The following is a 22232-nucleotide window of genomic DNA, read 5'->3' as shown; positions in this document are numbered from 1 at the left end:
GTTGCTTTACTTTAGCAGCCAATGTTAAATGAATGTCCTAATTGGGGAGATGATCGTGGCTGGTTTTGGTTTGGCATTTGGTGTCTCGCCGCATGTTATTCCCAGAAATACATCTGCAGCCTATGGCCACCCTAAGAGCAGTGGTTGTCAGTGAATGGGATGTCGTAGCATTTCCAGTAACTTGCAGCTACGTTGCTGAGCAATCCAGCGTTTGACTGAATCATCAGCTCATATCCGTGCACCGCAGTCCAGGGTCCTCTTGTGGTGCCCATGTAAATAATGACCTTCTCAAAGTCAGTATTTGCATGTCTAGAGCTCCCACATGGCTATGCCCTGGCTTTCTGATAGGTTGCTCCTGGCTTCAAGCATTGCAGAGTATGCAGGCGATGGCGTGAGAAGTGGAGGCCCTTTGGGAGGATGAATTAGAGGAGCATCTCTGGAAAGCTTTTGCAGCCATTATTCTGCTAGAACTGCCAGTTTACTTGATACATTTTGATAACGTGATGTGTTTTAGGTGCGGAGTCCTTCTGGTTCTGTGAGATAGAAATGACACAAATTGCTGAGATGCCGCAATTCTGTCGCAGGCCTCTGTCTTCCAGCTGGTGGAGGCTGCTTAGATTTGTAGTTCGACCAATCACTGGCCCCATTTAAGACTCAACTCCGGGCAAATCAAATCTTAACCCTTGCAGTGGGGCTGCCCCTGCACTGCAAGGGTTAAGTGCTTGTTTTGTCTAGGGAGCTAAAAATACATACATACATACATACATACATACATACTCGCCCAAACCTCGATCACCGGCTTGCTCTTACACCTCTCCCTACGGCCTGTCTCATCCTCTGCTCCAGCACATGGTATGTCCCACCATGTCCTCGCCTTCTATACACTGTATATAGAATGTGATGACTCACAGGACCGTAGACTGCTGGAAGGACCGGTTTAAGAGCAAGACAGGACTGTGGTTCGCTTGAATGTAACTTAATTATATTTTTTTGAAAGCTCCCTACACAAAATGAGCATTTAAAACTTGCCGTGTGGGGGTACCCGCTATACTTTTTGGGCAAGAGCTTCTTCCCCTCCACCTGTGTAATATCCATACCCCGTATGTGGCAGCTCAGCCCTTCGCTCTGTATTTTAACCCCTTCATGACTGAGCTTGTTTTTAGTTTCTGTTCGTAAATGACTGACACACTTTTGACATTTTTGCTGTGTGATTCTTCCACGTCAGTAATATACTTTCTTACAAAGTGCACCCACACATATTATATATTGTTTTTTAGAGGACAGATAGGGCTACATATTTATATCACATATGTGCGTCTAACGCCTCACTTAGGACAAATAAAATATAAAAAAAGAGGAAAAAAACGTTTAAAAAAAAAACTTTTTTCCCAGTTTTGATTTGTAGTATTTTTTTTACAAAACCAGCACAGCTAAAAAAAATGCAATAAATACATTCATTTATTTGTCCCTTATTTTATTTTTTTTTTTACACATTTTTTTATTTTTTTTACACTTTTCACAATTTTTTTTTTTTTTTACACTTTTCACTTTTTTTTTAAACTTAAAAATGTTATTTTATTTATTTAATTATATCAAGCAGATTTTGTGAATTAATCTCACTGTTACTGCATGATAAATTAATAAATTTTTGGTTATTATCAGGCTGCTTCAAACTTCAGAACAGCCGATAATAAGTTAGTGACACTGATCCTGCAGCAGTTCAGGATTCAGCTGTTACTAAATGTTTTCTGATTGTTGCAACAACGATCAGCAAACAAACATTCTTCTTCCAGGAATAGATACATTGTAGGAATAGACACATTTTGTATCTATTCATGAAAGAAAAAAAAAAAGCCAGTATAGCTTGAGAGAGATATCTCTCGATCTATACGAGCTGTCAGAATGCCGGCAAAAGCTGGCATCTGTGTCTGCTTTGCTTTGACTCTCAGACACCCGATATTAAGGTATCGGGTGTCTGAAAAAGGTTAACCCTTTCATTAATGAATGCCTCTGTAGTAAGGGCATCCATTAATGAATGTTAAAAGCTGATTCTCAGCGATTAACAGCCCTCTAAAGCAGCAAATAACTTGTCACGTACAGTGTACGTGACAAGTCATTTGGTCCCTTTGTGGCTGGACGTACAGTGTACGTCTCCCGTCACGAAGGGGTTAAATTTCACTTGCAAATGGTGAGCGCTCATAAGTCAGCGTGGTCAGAAACGCTTCTCATTGGTGAGTTCAGTCAGGTGACTGTGCTAACCAATGAGTTGTCGCCACTTTCGATCGAAATTTAAAATCTAGAGCGCAGTGCTGCGCTACACGGCAGTATGGGGTACGGAGAGTGCACTGGTGGAGGGGAAGGAGAGTTCACCCAAATGGAAGGGGGCGGGTCCAGATTAAAAGGGGTAATTCCATTTCCCCAAATTCACCTGGATAAGAGGAATTGCTGGCGACAGGTAAGTCGCCAGGATCGCTTCTGTTGTAAAGCCGACAGTCGGCTCTACAAGTTTAAACAGAGTCCCGGCGGCAAAAGTCAGGAGTCTGTTTAAACAGCCCCGATGCTGGCGACGTACACTGTACGTCGTCAGTCACGAAGGGGTTAAAAGGCTTAGTGCATAGTTGGAGCATATTTCACGTTTATGGTGTAATATAATACACGGTCACATCCCCCAACCCCGCACCCTCACAGAATGCCTTGCAAACATGTAGCAATGAATATTGGTAAAGCGTGCACAAAATTACCTGATCAAGATTTTATCATTGCATTTCCTTTATAATATTTAGGGTTTCCTTTGTGGGGGGGAGGGGGAGGGGTGTCTCTTTCTTGTTCTATAGAATCTCTGTGCAGTGAATGACTATTTTATTTCCAACTGTTACACATCTGACATCTAAATAGGATTTCACGTACATTAAGGCCTCGTTCACACTAGATACAGTGCATTCTGGCCCGGCCGGCACACTCTGTTGTGGGGCAGGAGGGGGTGTGGCGGTCCATTGAAGTAAATAGCACCGTAGCCACGCCCTCCAGCCACACGGGAACGCAAGGTACATCAATGCCTGTGGTCTGATCCGGTCCAAATGCTTGCAGCATTTTGTTCGGACCAGACCGCAGGCAGTGATGTGCTGTGCGGCTGGAGGGCGTGGCTACGGTGCTATTTACTTCAATGGACCGCCACACCCCCTCCTGCCCCACAATATAGTGAGCTGGCCTCAATGCGTTCTGGACAGAATCGGGCCGGAACGCACTGTCTGGTGTGAACGAGGCCTCAGCAAAGTATCACAGAATGTGTATACTCCCGGGCAATCCTCTGGGGGTATTCTTGTTTTCTTGCTTGTAGATTGATGTGTTGCTCAAGCCCCTAAAGCAGGGGGTAGCAAACCTCCGGCCCTCCAGCTGTGGTGGAACTACAAATCCCATGAGGCATTGCAAGATTCTCACAGCCACGACTGCAGAAGAGAGATGCATCATGGGATTTGTAGTTTCACCACAGCTGGGGGGCCGGAGGTTTGCTACCCCTGCCCTAAAGGATCCGTCCTCACAAAAGTGTTCACAATTTGAATTGCCACATTTGTACGAGATGGGGGTCTGCCTGATTTTTGTTAATGTTCTGAATGGACTCCTTTTCCTAAGTTAGGAATGATAGCAGGAGACGTAAATGCTGAAGAGTGTTTGCTATACCCAAAGGACACGGGAATGTTAGTGGGACTGGGAAATTCGCCACAAGAGCACCCACCCATAGGTGAAATATCAGATTTGGCTGTTTTGGTTCTTGTACAAATGATGGGCGTCTGTATTTGAACTCGGTGTGGCTTTACATTCCTGACATGTTACAATATGCAGCGGTATGGTGCTCTTCTACCTTTTATTAAGCAAAAATAGTCATTGAGGTCAAGTCGATTGATTTTGCCTAGGAAGAGATGATGTCCTCAGTCTGCTGCAGGCAGGAGGAAGTGGTGATCTGACTGCAACATTGTAGGGGGCTGATCTGTGTCAGACATTTGTGAACAAAGAACTTCCTGGGCACCAAGCATTACATGACTGGATTATCTCTCATCTGGCGTTTCAGGTCAGGCAGTAGATGCTGACCCAGGATGATGCCTCACATAGATGGCTCTGTCCATCTAGAGAGAAAAGCCAATGAAGGCATTGTCGGGGGAAAGAACTGTGCTTTTTAAATACTTGTAAGTCACGACTAGGCAAATGGCAGCATCCAGGTAGCCAGTGCTCCCTAAGGGCCGGTGCACACCTAGACGACACATCACCGCACGGCAATCATGCGCGATTCCGCACGGATTGCGTATGTCACCCCATCGAAAGCAATGGGGCCGCGTGGCAATTGCTGCCTGCATTGTGCAGGACCGCGGAGGTCTGCAGCGGGCCTGCAAGTTACAGCTGACGCCTAACTTTTGAGGTTTTCTCTAATTGTTAATGTAACTGGCTCCGAAAATAAATCCTTGCTTCTGGATTGGACAAACTGGCTCTAGAGTTCCATATCAATTGTCCGCCCCTGCTGTAAGTGTTAAACTTCCATATTAAAGCAAAACTCCCATGTTTAAAATAAGAAGCCCATCAGTTAAAAGGCAAATAATTTTTCTGCAATACTCGCCCTTAGTCTGGCGCTGTCAGTCGAAGGTCCACCCCTCCAGCAGATGGTGTGGCTTCTTCCAGGATGCATGAGAGCCAAATATGTCATTATTCGATATATTGTACATGTAAAGGTGGGAGGAGAACAAGACCCCCTTGTACTGGCTGCATCATATAGACGGAACATCAGATTGAGGCACACAGACCTTGCCATCAGTCTCATTGAGATGAGACATTAGAGGTATTCCATTGCACTCCAATCTGATATATCACAAAGGTGTCGCTTAGGTGGTGTCGTAAAACTGGAAGAGGTAATTGGGTCACCGGCACACCGAACCTCTGCATGTTGGTGATCTTATTACCTCTCATTGAGATTCCAGGCCATAGGTAGTTAAACCTGCCGCCATCTTTTGAAGTCTGACAACATCAATCTCTAATGGTGTGACCTTTCCTAGTGCCAAAGCAGAGATTTCAGAGCAAGTGCTGGTGCCTGACTGTACTTGTTTTGAAGTTGCTTCATTAAAATTGTCATCATATCTGTGGAATTGGTCACATGTACATGGTGTAGAATTGGCAGCTTGTAATGAGTTTTCATTTCCGTAGAGTTGTGTTCTCCATAAATCCTACACGATCTTCCTCCCTCCTTCCTTGTGTGATCTGCAAATTGGATTTGTCTATCTATAGCAGCCTTTCTCCGCCTCTTTTACCCCCAGAGGAACCCTTGAAATAATTTTAAGTCTAGGAGAACTCCTACCATTGCCAATTGGGAGTCAGTGGGAGAAATGCCTCTTACATTGGTGGCCAGTGGGACGAACGCTCTCCTTACAGTTGTGGTCAGAATGCCTCCCTACAGACAGCTAAAAATATAATTGGTGGGTAGCAGCTAGTTCTGCCAAGCGGCGTTGGCCCCAGAAGTGTGCAGGCACCATTGGGTGGAAGGTCAATCAGCCACAGCTCAAGGAACTCCAACATCCTCTGGACCAGTGGTTCCCCATCTGTGTAACCACAGGACCCACATTTGTCCCTGGTCATTAAGTCCCGATACAAGTCGCACTGCAATGGAACGCATAGCATTGGGGCACCGCGCATTTTGGTGCAGGCGTACGAACTGTGGGTGGGAGGTGTGTTTGGGGTACCATTCAAATGAATGGCACTGCAACACACCTGCCACACCAGAATGCACAGTGGGTGCGGTTGCATGGTACAGTGCGTTACTTGCACAGTACTATGCGATTAACACGCTGTACTAGTGTGAACGGGCCCTCAAAAACACTGACACACGCTCACAGACATTCTCACATACAGACTTCAAAAAATATTGTATTTTTCTAAGGCCCACCCAGTCTCCCTATCTTACGAGAACTGGCGTGGTTCCTCAGCCTGGGGTCCAGTGTGGGCCGCTGTAATGGAGCTCCATCAATACGTGCATTGCTTGTACCCTGTAGAGGTGCCGCGAAGCCAGAATGTGATGTCACTCCGGTCCAGGCACCTCCATAGGACACGTGTCCGAGCTGTAAGCAATTCACGTATGGCTGGGGCTCCCTTGCGGCCATAGTCTCGCCTTACCCCGCCTCACCCCTAAGCCTAAAGAGTTCCACAGGACCCTGGCTGAGAATGGCTGGTGTACAGTATGGCACCCCATGTAAACGTTAAAAAGAAAGGCTTCAGTTTTGGTATTTAGTTTTCATGATTCATGGATTCTTGTTCAGACAGATCCACTCATCTACCTAGATTTTTATAGCATACAATGCGCATACCGTAATAACGTGTGCCTGGCTCATGACATGTCTCACACAGGTTTCCTCCCCTCTTCAAATGTTTATCTGTTTATAGCTGCTCAGCAACAGACCTGGAAAAATAGCATGCTGGATCCTGCGTAAGAAGGGCCAGTTGTTGGCTTGACTAGTGGCACCGTGCTCCACAACAATGATGTCTCTGCTTTTTTCTACTTACGCAGTGGAATTTTCCAGTTGCTGATTTGGTGTGACTTTTATGGCGTGTGTGATAAGGAATTCAGTGATGTTTGATACATGCGGAGTCATCACAGGTTGGCTTTGTTTACTCTTTGTTATGTTGTATATGAGGATGTTTGCAAGTCATGTTCATCCTTTTAATAATTGCTTCCTCCCGCAAAGTACAAGGGTTAGTGAAACATGAGCAGTTTGTGTGGTTTCTAATGGCATGTATTTGCTAGATAGAAAATAAAAGGCATATTAAAGGGTTGCCTGATGAAGGGCCCATGCACACCACCGGATCGGTTGCAATAAGTTGTTCCATGGATGCTAATGGAAGGGCACCGAAACATAAAGGGGCTAGTTCACACTGCTCTGTTCCATTGCGTTACATTTATGTTGGGCTGAAAACCTCCCTTTTTTTTCTTCACTTCAATGCAGCAGATCCGGTATGATCTAGCCCCGTCTTTACACATGATTTTCAGGCTTGAGCGTTCTGTTTTGAGGGCCTTTGTTCGGCCTCTGGAACACAACCCGGCCGGCTCACTTTGTTTTGGGGGCGGGAGGGGGCATGGCGGTGCATTGAACTCGATGGCAGCCACGCCCCCTGCCCACAGTGCGATTGCCGGCACCCGAACACGTGGCACCTAGTGCCTGCGTTCCGGTCCATTGCAATCTGCAAAAGGTGCATGCATTTTCTAGGCCAAATTTGGGACACTATGTGTTGCATTTTGCCATGTTTTTACCGCAATTTTGCTGCATTTCGGAGCTGGTTTTCAGCTTAAAATGGTCTTTCAGGTGTGGTCCAGTGCATTTGCTTGCAATTGTTTGCGTTTCCAGTGTATTCCACTGGAAACGCAGTATTTTTTTTGGTATGGTCCGGAACGGACTGTGTTGGTGTGAACAGAGCCCAGAAATACCATAGGGATACATTGGGGTGATTTTTTTATTTTTTTTTGGTCCGGGCACAAACTGTTCTGGTCTGGACATGATCCGGATATTGTGTGAACAAGCCCATAGTCAGTAGAAAGCTAGTTATATGAAGGAGGCGACTGTTGGGCGTTAATTGGTCCCCAAAAAAGTACATTACGTGCATTTTTCTAGGCATTCCCACTGAACTCTATGGGGCCAAAAACATAAATATCTACCCAAAAAAAGCTCTTGTACTTTTTCCAGCTGCATGTGACACAACGTACAGGTGTGTACAGACACCATTGAAAATAACGAGTGTTATCAAGCTTGGAGAAATGTGCGACTAAACGCTGGCGTGTGAATGGGGGATGGAGGAAACGTGTGAATGGGGGATAGAGGAAACGCTGGCGTGTGAATGGGGGATAGAGGAAACGCTGGCGTGTGAATGGGGGACAGAGGACACGCTGGGGGCCTGTGAATGGGGGATAGAGGACATGCTGGGGGCCTGTGAATGGGATCTGTGCTGTTTGCAGCAGTATGTTATATTCTACTGTTGGAGGAGGATAGAAAGCAATGCATTCTTGTATTTGTGTCTTCAATGTAAAATATGTATTGTTTGGATGTTTTTTTTTTGTTTTTATTTGTAGCATTGCTGAGGAAGTCCCCTGTGCGAAGTGGCCAACGGGCCCCGAGTTTTCTGAGGCTTTTGTATTAGGGCCAATTTACGCAATAGGGTTGCGCTACAGACACGGTACCTGTGCATTTATGGCACGGTTAGCTAGGTACACTGGTCTCTTGCATTGCCAATTATTCTGCAGTGCGGAAAAATAATGCATGCACTATTTTGTTTTTGCAACGCATGCTGTTCCAGAACCGTGTATTGCAGCACCTGCAAAAAATGTGCAGTGGGGTGCCATTCAGAATGAAAGGTAATGCATATATGCACCTAGCCTGCCATACGTTGTGCTTTGCAGTAGCGTGCCATAAACGCACGGGTACCATGCAATTAGCACAATGCTCTGGTGTGAACCAGCCGGGGATGTCAACGGAAGCGTAAATTCTCTGCTTTGGTTAAAGTTCCTTTTGCGCTCAAAGACTGGAAGATTGGCTCACGATTTCTGGAATATTTTGCGTGACCCCTTGGTTCTCATTTTTGTCAGCCTGTCTGGACTATAGGATTCTGGGAAGCTAGCGCTTTGGGTTTGGGGAAAGGTTGGTGGGGGGGGGGGGGCGGGGTCTCCCACAGTATTGTAAAGCGCCCCAGTATTTCTTTTGCAAAACCTGATTTGATTCCAAGTCACTGAGTCCCCATTCACACCGAGGCGTTGCGGGAGCAAACCCACAGTACTGCATTATGGGGTGCCATGAACTAGTAATGGCACTGCAAGTGCGCTCCATGTTTGCGTTTCCAGGAATGCGTCACATTTTTGACCTCGTTTGCACGCATTCTCAGAACACAATGGTGTGAATGGGGCCTAAAGTGAACGACTTCTAGCAATAGTTCCTACCTAATATGACTTTTCTGCTTCCTAATACTAGGCAACAATGTAGGTACTTGGTATTGCTGCATCCCTAATACACAATATACCCCCCCATCCCCCTTTCATTTGTGGCTTTGTGTTGTAGTGAAGGAGCGAGCCCTATCCTCACTGATGCGTCTAATCTGAATTCCCTCTCTTGTACCCTTATTCATACAGAGAGTCCTTTCCCCATCTGTGTATAGTTCTCTGTGACCTCTCCCATCCACACAATTTTAGGGATTTCTTCCTCCTTTTTTTTTTTAGCATGTTCATTGTGCTTCAATCTTTACCCCTATTCCCCCCCTCCCAGTAGCATCACTGCATCCTTTCAGAAGGATCTCGCCTGACAAAGCACTTTGGTCACCAAGGCTTAACCCTTTCATTGACTAGACAATGGCACTCGCTCGATGTGCCTTACTGTAAATACGGCGCTCTTCTCGATCCTTCAAATGATGATCTGAAAAGTGGAGTAGTTGTCCCGGGCATGTTATGACACGGCCGGTTTCAGGGTTTGCCAAGGGGCGAGAAGAATGAGACACGGCTCCTTCCTGTTTCGACGGAACTAGGAACTGTGGCTGGGAGAGCGATGCGGGATTTCTGTGAATGGCAGCTGTGTCCACGCAGTCGATGTTCCTGAAGTTTTCTCCGAGAGCTGTGTTTCTGGGTAGCTTTCCTCACATGAAGTCAGGTGCTTGCTGCAATGTTTTTCCTAAGCTCCTAATGTTTGCCTTTCGTGAAACTTTCCTTCGTTTACCTCTTTACAAGCATCTGTTTTACGTAGTAAGGTGTTCAGATGCACGTGTTGGGGATCTTCAGAAGGGTTGTGGTATTGTGTTATTGTTCTCAGCCTTCTAATTGTCATCCAGTCTTCATTAGAACCGACCTGATCTCCTCCTCTTGTGTTGGACTGTTTGAAGAAAATAGTTATGACTTATTATTCTGCCGATTGTGCTTTGTGGCCCTTGGGGATAATTGGCTCCAGTTAATTGTTGTGATCCTTATGTGACGTGTGTCCTTTTGTGTATTCAGCTGTGCTCGCATGGACCCTTTTCCTCTCGCATGGACCCTTTTCCTCTCGCATGGACCCTTTTCCTCTTGTTTATTACTGTGTCCATCTGGCTTATTCAGTGAGGCAAAGGGCAACCAATCAGAATTCATCTTTCGCTGATCTGCCGCTGGTAATCTCCAATCTGGTTGCTGAAGTTTGCTGTTTGTGTTTAAGTCTCGTGCACATGGGACTAGAAGCCGCCGTTGAGGATTCCTGTGTCAAGAACCTGCGTATTCGGCAGAAATCCCAGGTGGATCTGTACAGATGCATTTAACTGTCCATGACACAATTACTTGCTGGCCGGGGTAGATGATGGAGGGCAGGTTCACACCACATCCAGCTCATCTCCAGACCAGATCAGATTGTTTCCTGGACCCAAAATGCATCCCAATGTATCCCTATGCTATTTCTGGCCTCTGTTCACACCAGCACAATCGGTTCCAGACTAGAAAAATACTGCACGTCTCATTTTGTCTGGTCTGGAATGCACTGGAACTGCGGGCAGGTTCACACTATTTTCCAGACCAGATCTAGTCCTGAAAATGGTGTGAACCTGCCCTGACACTGAATGCAATCTGTCTGTGGCAAGAACCTGCAAATTCTTGTGACAGGAAATGTAGGTGGATCCATACAGATGCAGTCCGCATGTAATTGTCCATAGAAGGATTTCCTGGGGTCCAGGGTAGATGATTGCCCCTGGATGTACTCTGTCTGTCTGCGTCAATGGCAATCATCTATCCTGAAACACAGGTAATTATCCCCTGTACTGTTACATGGGGATGGATGTGGCCGCGTGCAGCCTGTCATTCACTTGAACGGGCAGAGGGGTTGCATTTGTAAGGACCCATTTGGGATTCTGCCACAATAATTCTCAGGTTCTTGTTCCCGGAATCCTCAATTGCAGCTTTTAGTTCGGTGTGAATGAGGCCTTATTCTTCCTCATGGAATAGGCCTCGCAATTGTCTACCCGCACACAAGACAGATGTCTAGTTTGTAAGGCATGGACAATGAAAATGCTGAAGGTCCTCTGCTTTTCACAGCGAATAAAGCTCCAAGGCACAATGTGAACGTGTCCATTCATTGTTCAGAGCAGACAAAAGATATTTACGTATGTACCGAGGGGCATTCTCAAGCCAGTCTGCTTTGATCAATAAGGCCCAATTATGCCTGAAAACTATACATTTAGTCTTTTATGTAATGCTGTGCATGTTAAATACGTTCTGGGAGCCTTTTTTCTTCTATTTTCTGTTTTCGTACACATACTTGTCAGTTGGGTAATAAGTCAATGCTCCAGTCCCCTCTTGGTGTGATGGACACCCTCCAGTACCCCAAATATCCCTCAGCACCTCTGCTTACTGGCCCAACCCAAACTTTTCCATTTAAATTCTGGTTCTTCTGGGTATAGGGAGGGCAAGCGTATCTCCCCTCTCACGGTGCTCTGTCCTGAGCAATACCCCATGGGGAGGAACAGGGGTGTTCACATACCAACTATATCTGGTATGTGCCAGTGGTGTTGAGGGGTGCAGCACGGATGTCAGCAATGGGGGTCATTTGTAAGTCAAAGTAGAACTATGGACTCCAATAATAATAAAAAAAAGTGCTGCAGCGATAAGTGCATCTGCGCAAACAACTTTATCTTGGTCTCCCTGCAAAGTCCAACAAAAGCTTATTAATCCTGTCGGGGAAGTACACCTAATGCAGCTTCTTGTTATGGGGTGGCAACAGTGCTGCACTGCTTTTTTAAATTAGAGCACAGTTGTCACTCTTTACACCCGACCTGCCAGTGCCGCTGTTGGTATAGGTAAGTACAGACCAGCAGGGAGGGGGACCAAGCTCTGTGCATTGGGAGTAGCTGGGGAATTTGTCACAAAGGTGAACATGTACTTTAGACAAAATTGTTATCCTCCTAGAAGGTATATAGATATTAATGTACCCCGTATCCCCCTCCGAGAGGCCGCAGTACATCTCCATGGGATTTAGGTGCAGAAAAGTGCACCCAAAGTCCATTATCATTAGCAGGGCTTTATACATTTGGAAGCTGTTGTGTCTCTTTCTTGCAGAAGTTGAGAAAAATATAATTAGTTTACAAGGTTTTGCTGTGTATATTCCCTGGTGACCTGCACTGCTGTTGTCTTTAGTCATTTGCTATATTGCTGCAGTCAGTCAGGATTGCATTCATTTCAAATGTGCCCTCAAATGAGGCTGACATTTTTAAAGGAGAACTATGGGGTTAGGGCTTTTCCCCATAGTTCTCCTAAGGGTAACGGGAGGACATAAGCTAGCGTCCTCCCGTCACCCTAAGCTCAGTATATAGCGAGCTACAGCTCACTGTGTACTGAGACGCTGCAGCTGAAACGGATCCCGACAATTATGTCTGGATCCACCCAGCTGGGTGAGTGACAGCTGGCTCTGCCTATCTAGAGGCAGAGCCAGCTGTACCCTCCACCGTCCGTTCCGCCATCCAGTCCCTCCCCTGTCACGGCTCTCTGCTGGCACAGGATCGAGAAGTGAGCGAGCGACGGTATGTGTTCGCTCACTTCCCCATCTACTGAGCCGACGTGTGACAGTTTCATTGGCCGACGTGTGATAGTTTCATTGTAGCACGTCGGCTAGAACTATGAGGCGGAGTGAACATTTAATGTCGGACTTTAATGTCACTTTCACCGTGCATTGCCATGTGTAGTGTTGCCATTCATTTTAAATGGTATCCCACTGCATGGAAAAAGGAATGGCAATCCACCTGCACTGCAGGGCACCACATCTTACATGCTATGTGTTTTGGTACGCTGTTGTAGAAAACTGGGTCATGTCTGATGTTGGCTTTGTTATGGTGTTGACAGCTTATTCAAAATGAATGGGTTGCCTTAAAGCGGACCTTTGCCCATATCTATAAAATAACAACAAACACACCTTGTAGATTGTCATCACTAAACATTTCTAAAAACACATACTTCTACATAACTGCCAGCTTTGTATTCTTTGCATACCTTATTTCTCTTTTCTTCCCCAGTCTTCTGACAGTGGCCATGTTTACTAAGGGCAGGGTACTAGATCTCTCTTTACTTCCTGGAACTCTGGCACATGTGACTAGGACATGTGACTATGCACATCATCTCAGGGGAGGAAAATGCCTTTTCCCTGAGATCTCATGAGATTACAGATGATATTTCCCAGCACTGCTCTGCTGATGTAACCTTCCCAGGATGCAACACTTTGGCACATTACATCATTTGTGCCAGAACTGGACCAGGAAGTAGATGAAATCTATTTGTAAGTAAATGAAAAACAAGTTTGCTTCACCAATGAATGTCAGAGGATTTCATTCCAGCGTGCAGAGCTGCACGCTGAGGTGATTCTTAGTGAAGGGTTAAAGGTCGGCTTTAATGGAACGTGTTTACATGCACGGCAGCACTAAAGCTCTGGCTCCTCGTTCATCTCGGAGGCCCAGCTATTGTTGCTAGAAAATGAGACCAGAACAGGATTGTGTAGAGCCTGTCCTTATGAACCTCAGTGGTGTACTAGCCTACGGGTGATTTGGCCTACAGATGTCCATCCAAAACTGAAATCCATTTAGGTGCACCCGACCTTCAGGATGAAACTAGTCTCGGAAATGAAATATGAGCTGCCATGAATTTAGGCCAAGCAGCTTGTTCACATTGCGCCAGCCAGATTTCAGAAATTCCCTACTGTATATTTATACCTGGAAGGTGGGACGCGTGGAAGTAGAATGTATGCTGGAAGCGTCACAGCAAAATGTTTATGGCAAGTGTTCACCATCTGTGCTTACGTGACACATGTATGTTAACACAAATCTCCAAAATGTTATCTTTGCATCTTCCAAACAATCTCAACCGGAAGCTGGCCATACACTGCCCACATTTTGGCCCTGTCCATGCATCCCACCCCATTGGAAAAAAAAAACGTTGACGCAGGGATACTTCCATTCACACTGTTTAGCATGGACCGGGGAAATTGAGACATTTGTAACATGCATGACCATATTGTATTGCTCTTTAATGTATAGGAGGGTTCGTTTTTTTTTTTTTTTCCTTCAGTTCCTCTGTATTATCTTCTATCGGTCAGTATGCGATGACACCTTTGCCCCCTTATTGTATATAGTGAGAAAGGGATACAATAGACCTTTTACAGTGTGTATGCATATGTGTGAATGTGAGCAGTGCAGGTAAATGGTCTCAATGAAAAGTGTTTTAGAAAAACCTGCTGTGTATAGCTTGCAAACAAATACGTGGTGGCAGCCATATTTGATCATTACAAATGAGCATCCTGGTTCCTGTTAAGCAGTACTGCGCAGTGATTGTTCATCATATCTGCTCTCTCTCAATGCGGGTCTGTGGGTCAGATCTGACATTGGTAGGAAAACACTGTAAGGTCACATGGGCAATCTGATCGGTTCCGACTGTCCGTTTTTCAAGCAGACCCGATCGGATGCCTGATTTTAGTCTATGAGCAGCCGTGTATAACCAGACAGGCATCCGTTTACACCCAGTTACCCCCAACGCTGGCCAGGTCCAGAAAAACAAATGGATCAGAGATCAGTTTCATGTGCCTGATCATTGCAGATCGGGGGTAATCTGATGTAAACATAGATAACATCTGGTAATTTCAGCTTTTTCCTCCATCTTACTGGATGGACATAAATGTCACAGCGGTGATATCTGCTCCGTACTGCTCTGATCAGGAGGGGAGCCTTGCAGGGATATCCTCCTGATCAGCCCATGTGAAAGGAGCCTTAGGCTGGCTCTATATGGCCCCACCCAAATCTGATAAACCAGTCAGACATTTGGGTGAGGATTGGATTGTTTAGGGCTCTTCCTAACTATAACACGCTCCTCTGACATTGGAAGCATTACGTTTCGCTCCCTCAGAGCCTCGGACTTGTTAGGGAAAAATAAATCTCTGTGACCCGGCTAATTGTTCTGCTGTCTCAATGTACATACCGTATATACTCGAGTATAAGCCGAGATTTTCAGCCCATTTTTTTTGCTGAAAAGTGCCCCCCCTCGGCTTATACTCGAGTCAGCGTCAGGTTTCTTCTTACTTACCTCGCCGAGCGGGGTCATCTGGCAGTCTCCGGGTCCTAATTTAGGTGGCCGGAGACTGCCAGATGACCCTGCTCGGAGCATCGTCCATCGGAGCAGCAGTGACGCGACGCTCGGCGAGGTAAGTAAGAAGAAAAAAAAACCCCCCCGCAGCGGCCAGTCAGGAGCAGGGATGAGTCAGCGGCGCGCTGATCAGGCGAGAGGAGCTCCAGGTGGGGTTGTAATTATCGGGCAGGCACCTCTAGTCAGCTAAATTAGGACCCCACCTGGAGCTCCTCCCACTGGACCAGCGCGCCGCTGACTCGTCCCTGCTCCGGCACAGTGAATCACAGTAAGTGAGGGGAGATTTGGGGGGATTTATTACAGTAACCAATTATGTATTGTCTGCCCTGTATTAGCAGTATATACTCTATATGGAGTATATACTGCTAATACAGGGCAGACAATACATTTACAATGATACTAACATGAATGTATTAAATGATCTGTATGTAGCCCTGTACTATGGATCATTTAACCCATTCATGTTAGCAGAGGATCATTGTAAATGTATTGTTGCAGGCACTCTATATGTACATGTACTATATACTACATATAGAGTGCACTGAACAATAGATTTACAATTATCCTCTGCTAATATGAATGGGTTAAATGATCCGTAGTACATGATATGTAGCCCTGTACCCCCTTTTCCACTTGCAGAGCTAGGTTATTTTTCTTTTAAATATTCATGTAATTTTATTGGTATCTATCTACCAGTAGCTGCCTCATTTCCCACCCTCGGCTTATATTCGAGTCAATACTTTTTCCCAGTTTTTTGTGGTAAAATTAGGTACCTCGGCTTATATTCGGGACGGCTTATACTCGAGTATATACGGTAAGTCTCTTCAGTCATTTGGCTAAGAGTGCCACATACCGGTCGAGCTGCAGCCAAATCAGCATCTAAAACTCGGTCATTGTATGACCAACTTGAGCTGGATATAGATGACTGAAATATATCTGTTCAGCGATGGTTGAGCTGATGTGAGCAGTACTATGAGCAGGTTACTAATCACATTCCATGATACGCCGATGGCAACTAGAGGGAGCATTTTGTAAATATAAAATACAATAATAGAAACGTGGAATACCCATTATGTGGATATTGCTATAAAAAATAAATCTCTAGAAAATATTACAACGTGTTTATCTTTAAAAAAAATAAATGATGTCTGGAAACTCTTGGTTAGGTCACACCGGGTGTGTTGAGTTGCATTGATCTAAGCAGGTTCAACGCAAGGACGCTGAGAACAGTATTGTTTTCTAGGTGTTCTGTTCACACCGTACAAGTGTCATTGTGAGTGTTGCATAAAAAAGCAGCACGTCTGCATCATCCATAGTTGAAGTGTTTATATGTTAACTAAAAAAAAGTGAACACTGTGATGTGATGTAACAATGCATTGCAGCACGTGAGCCCAGCGCACACCAGGGGTTGCATGTTAGGTGCACCACCACACGAGCCCGCTGGTGTGATTGGGCTCTAAATGTTATGTTTTTGTTCTAGTTTCTTTTATACTAACTTTTTTTTTTTTTATATTTGCTTTTAAGGAGCTGGTGGAGGCAATGATATTCAATGGTGTTTTTCTCAGGTGAAAGGAGCAGTAGAGGACGATGTCTCAGAAGGTAAGTGCTTCTCCTTTTTTAAAATTACTTTGAGGAGCAAAAGCTCAAATATGTTCATTGCACATGGTTCTGCCCCATAAGAGGACCCCCCCCCAAATGTCTGATGGCTGCAGTTTGAGAATTTTCTCTTGCCACCAACATTAGGATGATGTATATAACACACTGATGTACCTTTTAGGCCTCATCCACACAACTAACAGCCGGCCGGTAAGGATCCGTGCTGCGGCCCGTGCGGGTGTCCCTGCTCAGACGGGATCCATCCTGTCTGCGTACGAGTACGGACACCTGCACGGACATGCAGTTCGGGTGAGTGTACGGCAGTGTACTCCCATAGAGAAGAACAGGCTGCTGCGTACAATCACACGCAGCACCTGTCCTTCCCGGGAGCGGCCCGATACAGCCGAGTCTGTACGCTGTTAGTGGTGTGAATGAGGCCTTACAGATCTCATACATGACTGCGTCAATCCTGACTTTTAACGGTTGGGAAATCTCTCAAACTGGTATTCCTCCTCTATTACATTTCATTACTGGCAGCTGTTATTGCACCACATTCCAACTTGGCCTGAACATTTTGGTATGATTGGTGGTTTTGGAGATACAAGGAGCGTTTTTTTCTCTTTTTTTTTTATTTGCAAGACCTGATATGTTTAAAAAAAAAAAGTTGGCATCCAAGTTCCTTTTTGTGTCTTTTTGTCAATAGAATCTTCCTCAAATTCTTGTACACCTAACATGTATTAACTGTCAAATTCTTGTACACCTAACATGTATTAACCCCGGCCTAGAATATATCTTCCTAGACTGGGTATTGGGTGTTGGTGTATCGGAGATCATGTGCTATCTACTTGCCCTCAGCTATGTTGGTCTTCTAAACTTCAGCAGCAGTTTTGAGTGAGCATTCCTGCTGAGCCCATGGAGAGCGGCAGGGGAAGGGTACCCACCAATTCAATGGTAGCTGGAGGCGACTGTTGGGGCACTATAAGTTGAGGTTGTCACCTACTATCTGTGAACAACTATAATCTGTAGAGAAAGTTGTTTGAATTCCATTTGGGGTGATGGACGTCTGTGCAGGGAGGGGATCACAAGGTTTTCTTTATAGTTCTCAAGTGCTGCAATGGTTTGTCAGGTAGTTTGCGACCGCGAAGTCCAAACGTTGGTCAGCCGGAGTGCAGATGATTCATTCAACCCTGAAAGTCAAGTAGGTTGGATCTAGATCCTATTTTAACTCTATCCTGCTGCTCTCTGACATGTGCCACCAATTGATTCTAATAGTAAGCAGGAAGAGCTTGAACTGATCGTGCAGTGAACCTTTTATTCCAATATAGGTCACAATCGTATGAAATAAAGAGCCTCTTGACAAAGGGTATCCCACCCCAGGTTACAGCCCTTAGGCTGTTTTGAAAGTGAGAGGAATTCCAAATCTGTTCCGGAATGCTGCGCAATGCTCTTAATGATCAGATCCGATCTAGCTAATCCTGGGTCCCTGGACCGTTCACAGCTCCTACTCCCACTGCTGGCCATGGTTGGTGGATTCTCCTGGACTGGCCACGCACCTTGATAAAGTGTTTTCATTTTGATACATTTGTGACGCATTTTTAAACTTGTATATTTTATTAGATTTAAAACTAGGGATGCACCAATACCTTTTTTTTTTTTGGTACTCGCCGATGCCGAATACTGATTCCCAAAGTCCCCATTAAGGAAGCCGGGTGGCGCGTAATGACTCACCGCCCAGCTTCCTGATTAGCCGGGAAGCCGTCTCCATGCTACCTCGTCACCAGGTGACAAGGAAGCATGGAGCTGGCTTTCTGGCCATTCAGGAAGCCACGGGTCGAGTCATTACCTGCCCCCCAGCTAATCAGGAAGCCGGGGGGCTCCCTGATGCCGGAAGTTCCAATATCGGGATAGTCATCAGGAGCATTTGGGCAAGCCCAAATACTTGGTATCGGCACTGACACTAGTATTGGTGCATCCCTATTTAAAAGTATCACTTTACTGAGTGTGCGCTCTGCCTCATCGGCTCACATATAGTTTGCTGTCCCATGCAGTGAGTGCCATAGCTGCTTATATTGGGACATGTGGTTGGGATAATCCCCCCCCCCCCCGGCTGCAGCTGCTATGTGTATTGTATACTATTCACTAAAAAGTGAAAGTTTCTTTACTTTTTTCCCCCTTAGTTTCGAATAGTGTAGGAAAGTGTTAGACCCTCTGACATGTTGTTATTGGTATTTGGGGCTCTGTTAAAGAGATTCACCTTCACTTCCTGTTTCTTGCCACTCTTCATCCTGACACCCACCATGGTGGTCCCGGGCACCCAGGAATGACAGGTGAGCCTGGATCAGATGGTGGGGGGACATGTCGCAGCACATGTGGAAGCAATTGGACAATCGGAATCCCTTTCACAAATATGTTAGCCTGCAGAGAAAATGTGAACAAAATCTAGGCTACTATAGCGGCATAGAGTGTGTTTTATAGGTTTTTTTTTCTTCAGTACCGTGCCGTGTAATCCAGAGCACCTATGAGTATTCTTTGCCATCCTGTGCGGGTGACTAATATTGGCACTTGACTGAACTGGGACTTGTTCTTGCTGGTAGAAGCTCCTCGGCTTGCCATACTTGTCCTTCCTTCTCTACTTTGGCGAGTGTTTGGCCTGTATGTGAATGCCAAATGTTCTTGTACCCGATGAGAACAAATTTGTTTAGGGTCAATAACCCTTCAGTTAATGAAAGAAGGATCAGGATGACATCCTGGAGTGTGCACCATCAAAATCAAGTCAGCGCTTGCTGCTCCCATATTTCTATCCTGACGCACTGATGGGTGTTCCTATAAAGAGAACGATGGTGTTCACGTGAACTTGTTCGGTGACATTTCCTCTCGTACATTGTGCAAGCCTATTTTTATTGGGAATGTTTCTCCATACCCACTTCCCAGAGCAATGAATGGGTGGGGGCTCTGCTTTACTCGATCATGCGGAATCCGTCTACAGAAAACATTTGCTTGTAGTGTATTATGAGAGTTGCCAAACAGGAACTATAGTGTAATCCTGATATTAGGACTTCTTACCGGATTAGGGAGACCTGTTTAGGATGTTAGTCAGATTCACTCAAATGTATGCAAGACGCTTCATGGAACTTTGTCGATTGTCTGTTTGCACCTTGTTTTCTTTTAGCTAACCTGTTACCGTAGTTTAAAACACATCTCTTGATGGTTACAATGTCACATATGGATCTCAGTATTGTAGTGATGTATGAAGGATCCAAAGTCCTGTGACGCACACCAATAAAATTAAATTTTAGTCCATACGAACTTGGGGCATTGTAAATAAATGCACAAATATTTTATTGATGTGGGTGCGTTTAGTAATTTTTAGTGATGCACCCATACTGGTTTTTCAGTATCAAGTACCAATATTTTTTTTCAGTACTTACTCAATACAGATACCGGAAGTCCCATTAAGGAAGCCAGACCGCGTGTAAAGACTCGCCAGCCGGCTTCCTGATTTTAGCAGGGAAGCCGTCTCAATGCTCCCTCGTCACCAGGTGACGAGGAAGCATGGAGCCGGCTTTCTGGCATTGGAAGCTGGGCGCCATCTAATGACTCGTTGCCCGGCTTCCTGATTGGTCGAGAAGCTGGCCAATCTGGAAGACGGGCAACAAATCGGGAAGCCGTCTCCATGCTCCCTTGTCACAATTTTACATAGTGTCTAGGACTTTAAGGGCTGGTTGACACCATAAAGAGTGCGTTCCAGAGCGTTCGGCCTCTAAAACGCAACCCGGCCGGCTCCCTGCGGGAGGGGGGCGTGGCCGTGCATTGAAGTCAATGGCACTGCCGCCACGCCCCCCGTTTGCAGTGCGATCGTCTGCATCCAAATGCACCACCATGACCCCTCCCACCCCTGAACGCAGGGAGCCGGCCGGGTTGGGTTCCAGAGACCGAACGCTCTAGAACGCACTATATGATGTGAACCGACGCTTATCCAGGCGCCTCTTACATAGTGCCTAGCACTTTTATCCAGGCGCCTCTTACATAGTGCCTAGCACTTTTATCCAGGCGCCTCTTACATAGTGCCTAGCACTTTTATCCAGGCCATTTTATATGCCTGACCATATAAATATATTTAAACTAGTATTGTACTTTGCATAATGTAAAAGAATTGACTGACGAAGGTGAAGGCGCAGTTTGTTTTTCAGTTTGCTTGCTTTCAGAGGCCAAACAGAAGAGTGTGAATGAGACATTGATCTCTTGTGGCTTGCTGCACGTATTTAATGCCCTATGGAGCCTTACACGGGGGTATATGCTGGGATATCGGCAATGCAAGATGTAGGCACAGAGGAAGCGATCGAGGTGACCCGAGTCTCTTGGTTAGTTTTTGGCTTCTGGAACAAGCAAGGCTGCAAGTGGTGTTATTTCCAGTGTCCGCGCTGAGTGCAGATTGATACTGAGATTAATTGCTGCAGAGGGCTTTCGATGCGATTTGAGAATTTTGTTCCAAAATCAATCTATATTCTACAGTTATTAGAAATGACCTCATGTCTGCTTCTTTGTACATGCGTCCTCTAGGAGAACATAATGTGCTGGGGGTTTTTTTTTTACAAAATACCAAGTTTATTCTCCTGAGCTGCATCCTTCCAAGTCACAACTGTCTTTTCAGCTCTGATTCATTCATTCCACAGAACCGGAGATCGGTCTCTTCTCACTTCATTGAAATCAGAAGTAGTAGTCAATGAGTTATTTTCGGTTTTTCTGAAAAATCAGGGTTGGGCAAATCCTAGGAGCTATTGCAGGTAAAAAGAACCATCACTGGTGCCTAATGTTTCATGAGCTTCTTTTTTAGTGGGAAGTGATTCTGTGGCTCCTTTAGGCCGGGTTCACACCTTTTTTCCGGACCAGATCTGGAACAAAGTGCATTGCGTTTTTACCCTCGATTTGGACTTTTTTTTTTTTAGCTTAAAATGGTCTTATAGGTGCATTCCATGCGTTTATGATGCGTTCCACGCCAGACAAAATAGGACAAGCAGTATTTGTCTGGTCTGGAACGGACTGTGCTGGTGGGAACAGAGGCCAGAAATAGTATAGGGATACATTGGGATGCATTTTGGGTCTGGAAACGGTCTGGTCCGGAGGTAATATGGATGTGGTGTGAATTGGCCCTAAAGAGGGCCCTGTCTAAGATTCGCAAATCGCGCGTTTGTTGCGGGATTTGCATTTTGCGTGATATCGCGCAATTGCTTGCATTGAGCAAGCTTGAATCGTGGCTAAATCCGCTCCAAAAAGAGTCCTGCTGTAGCAACGCACGACCCGCGACAGCAGGACCCTTTGCCCCATTGAGAAGCATTGGAGAGCGATATCCACACTTCTGGGAGTGTTGGATGCCTGTGCCCCCATCATGTGCTGTATTTTCCTCCCAACCCCTGCATTCTTTTGCCCTATAGAGTGACATTGGGGTCGGAAGAAGAAACGGAATGCATTCAGGGACACAGCCATCCGACATTCTGGA

At 45.6% G+C, this 22232-nt stretch overlaps 1 protein-coding gene across 3 annotated transcripts in view; it reads left to right on the top strand.

Annotated features, from left to right (window-relative positions):
• PPP2R2A (protein phosphatase 2 regulatory subunit Balpha) overlaps positions 1-22232 on the top strand; it is a 46783-nt gene that overhangs the window by 6292 nt on the left and 18259 nt on the right. The window contains exons 1-2 of one of the 3 annotated variants that reach the window (XM_018566232.1): positions 9472-9656; positions 16664-16738. In XM_018566232.1, coding sequence (XP_018421734.1) covers positions 9572-9656; positions 16664-16738 — 160 coding nt within the window. In that variant the 5' untranslated portion in view covers positions 9472-9571. Of the gene's footprint in view, positions 1-9471; positions 9657-16663; positions 16739-22232 lie in introns of those variants that run through there. The other 2 variants (XM_018566233.1, XM_018566234.1) reach the window with 2 other exon arrangements.

This window comes from Nanorana parkeri, unplaced genomic scaffold (assembly GCF_000935625.1).
Source record: "Nanorana parkeri isolate BGI_ZX_2015 unplaced genomic scaffold, ASM93562v1 scaffold926, whole genome shotgun sequence".
NCBI lineage: Eukaryota > Metazoa > Chordata > Amphibia > Anura > Dicroglossidae > Nanorana > Nanorana parkeri.
The sequence above is the reverse complement of the archived record's forward strand: the minus strand, read 5'-3'. Positions and strand labels throughout refer to the sequence as shown.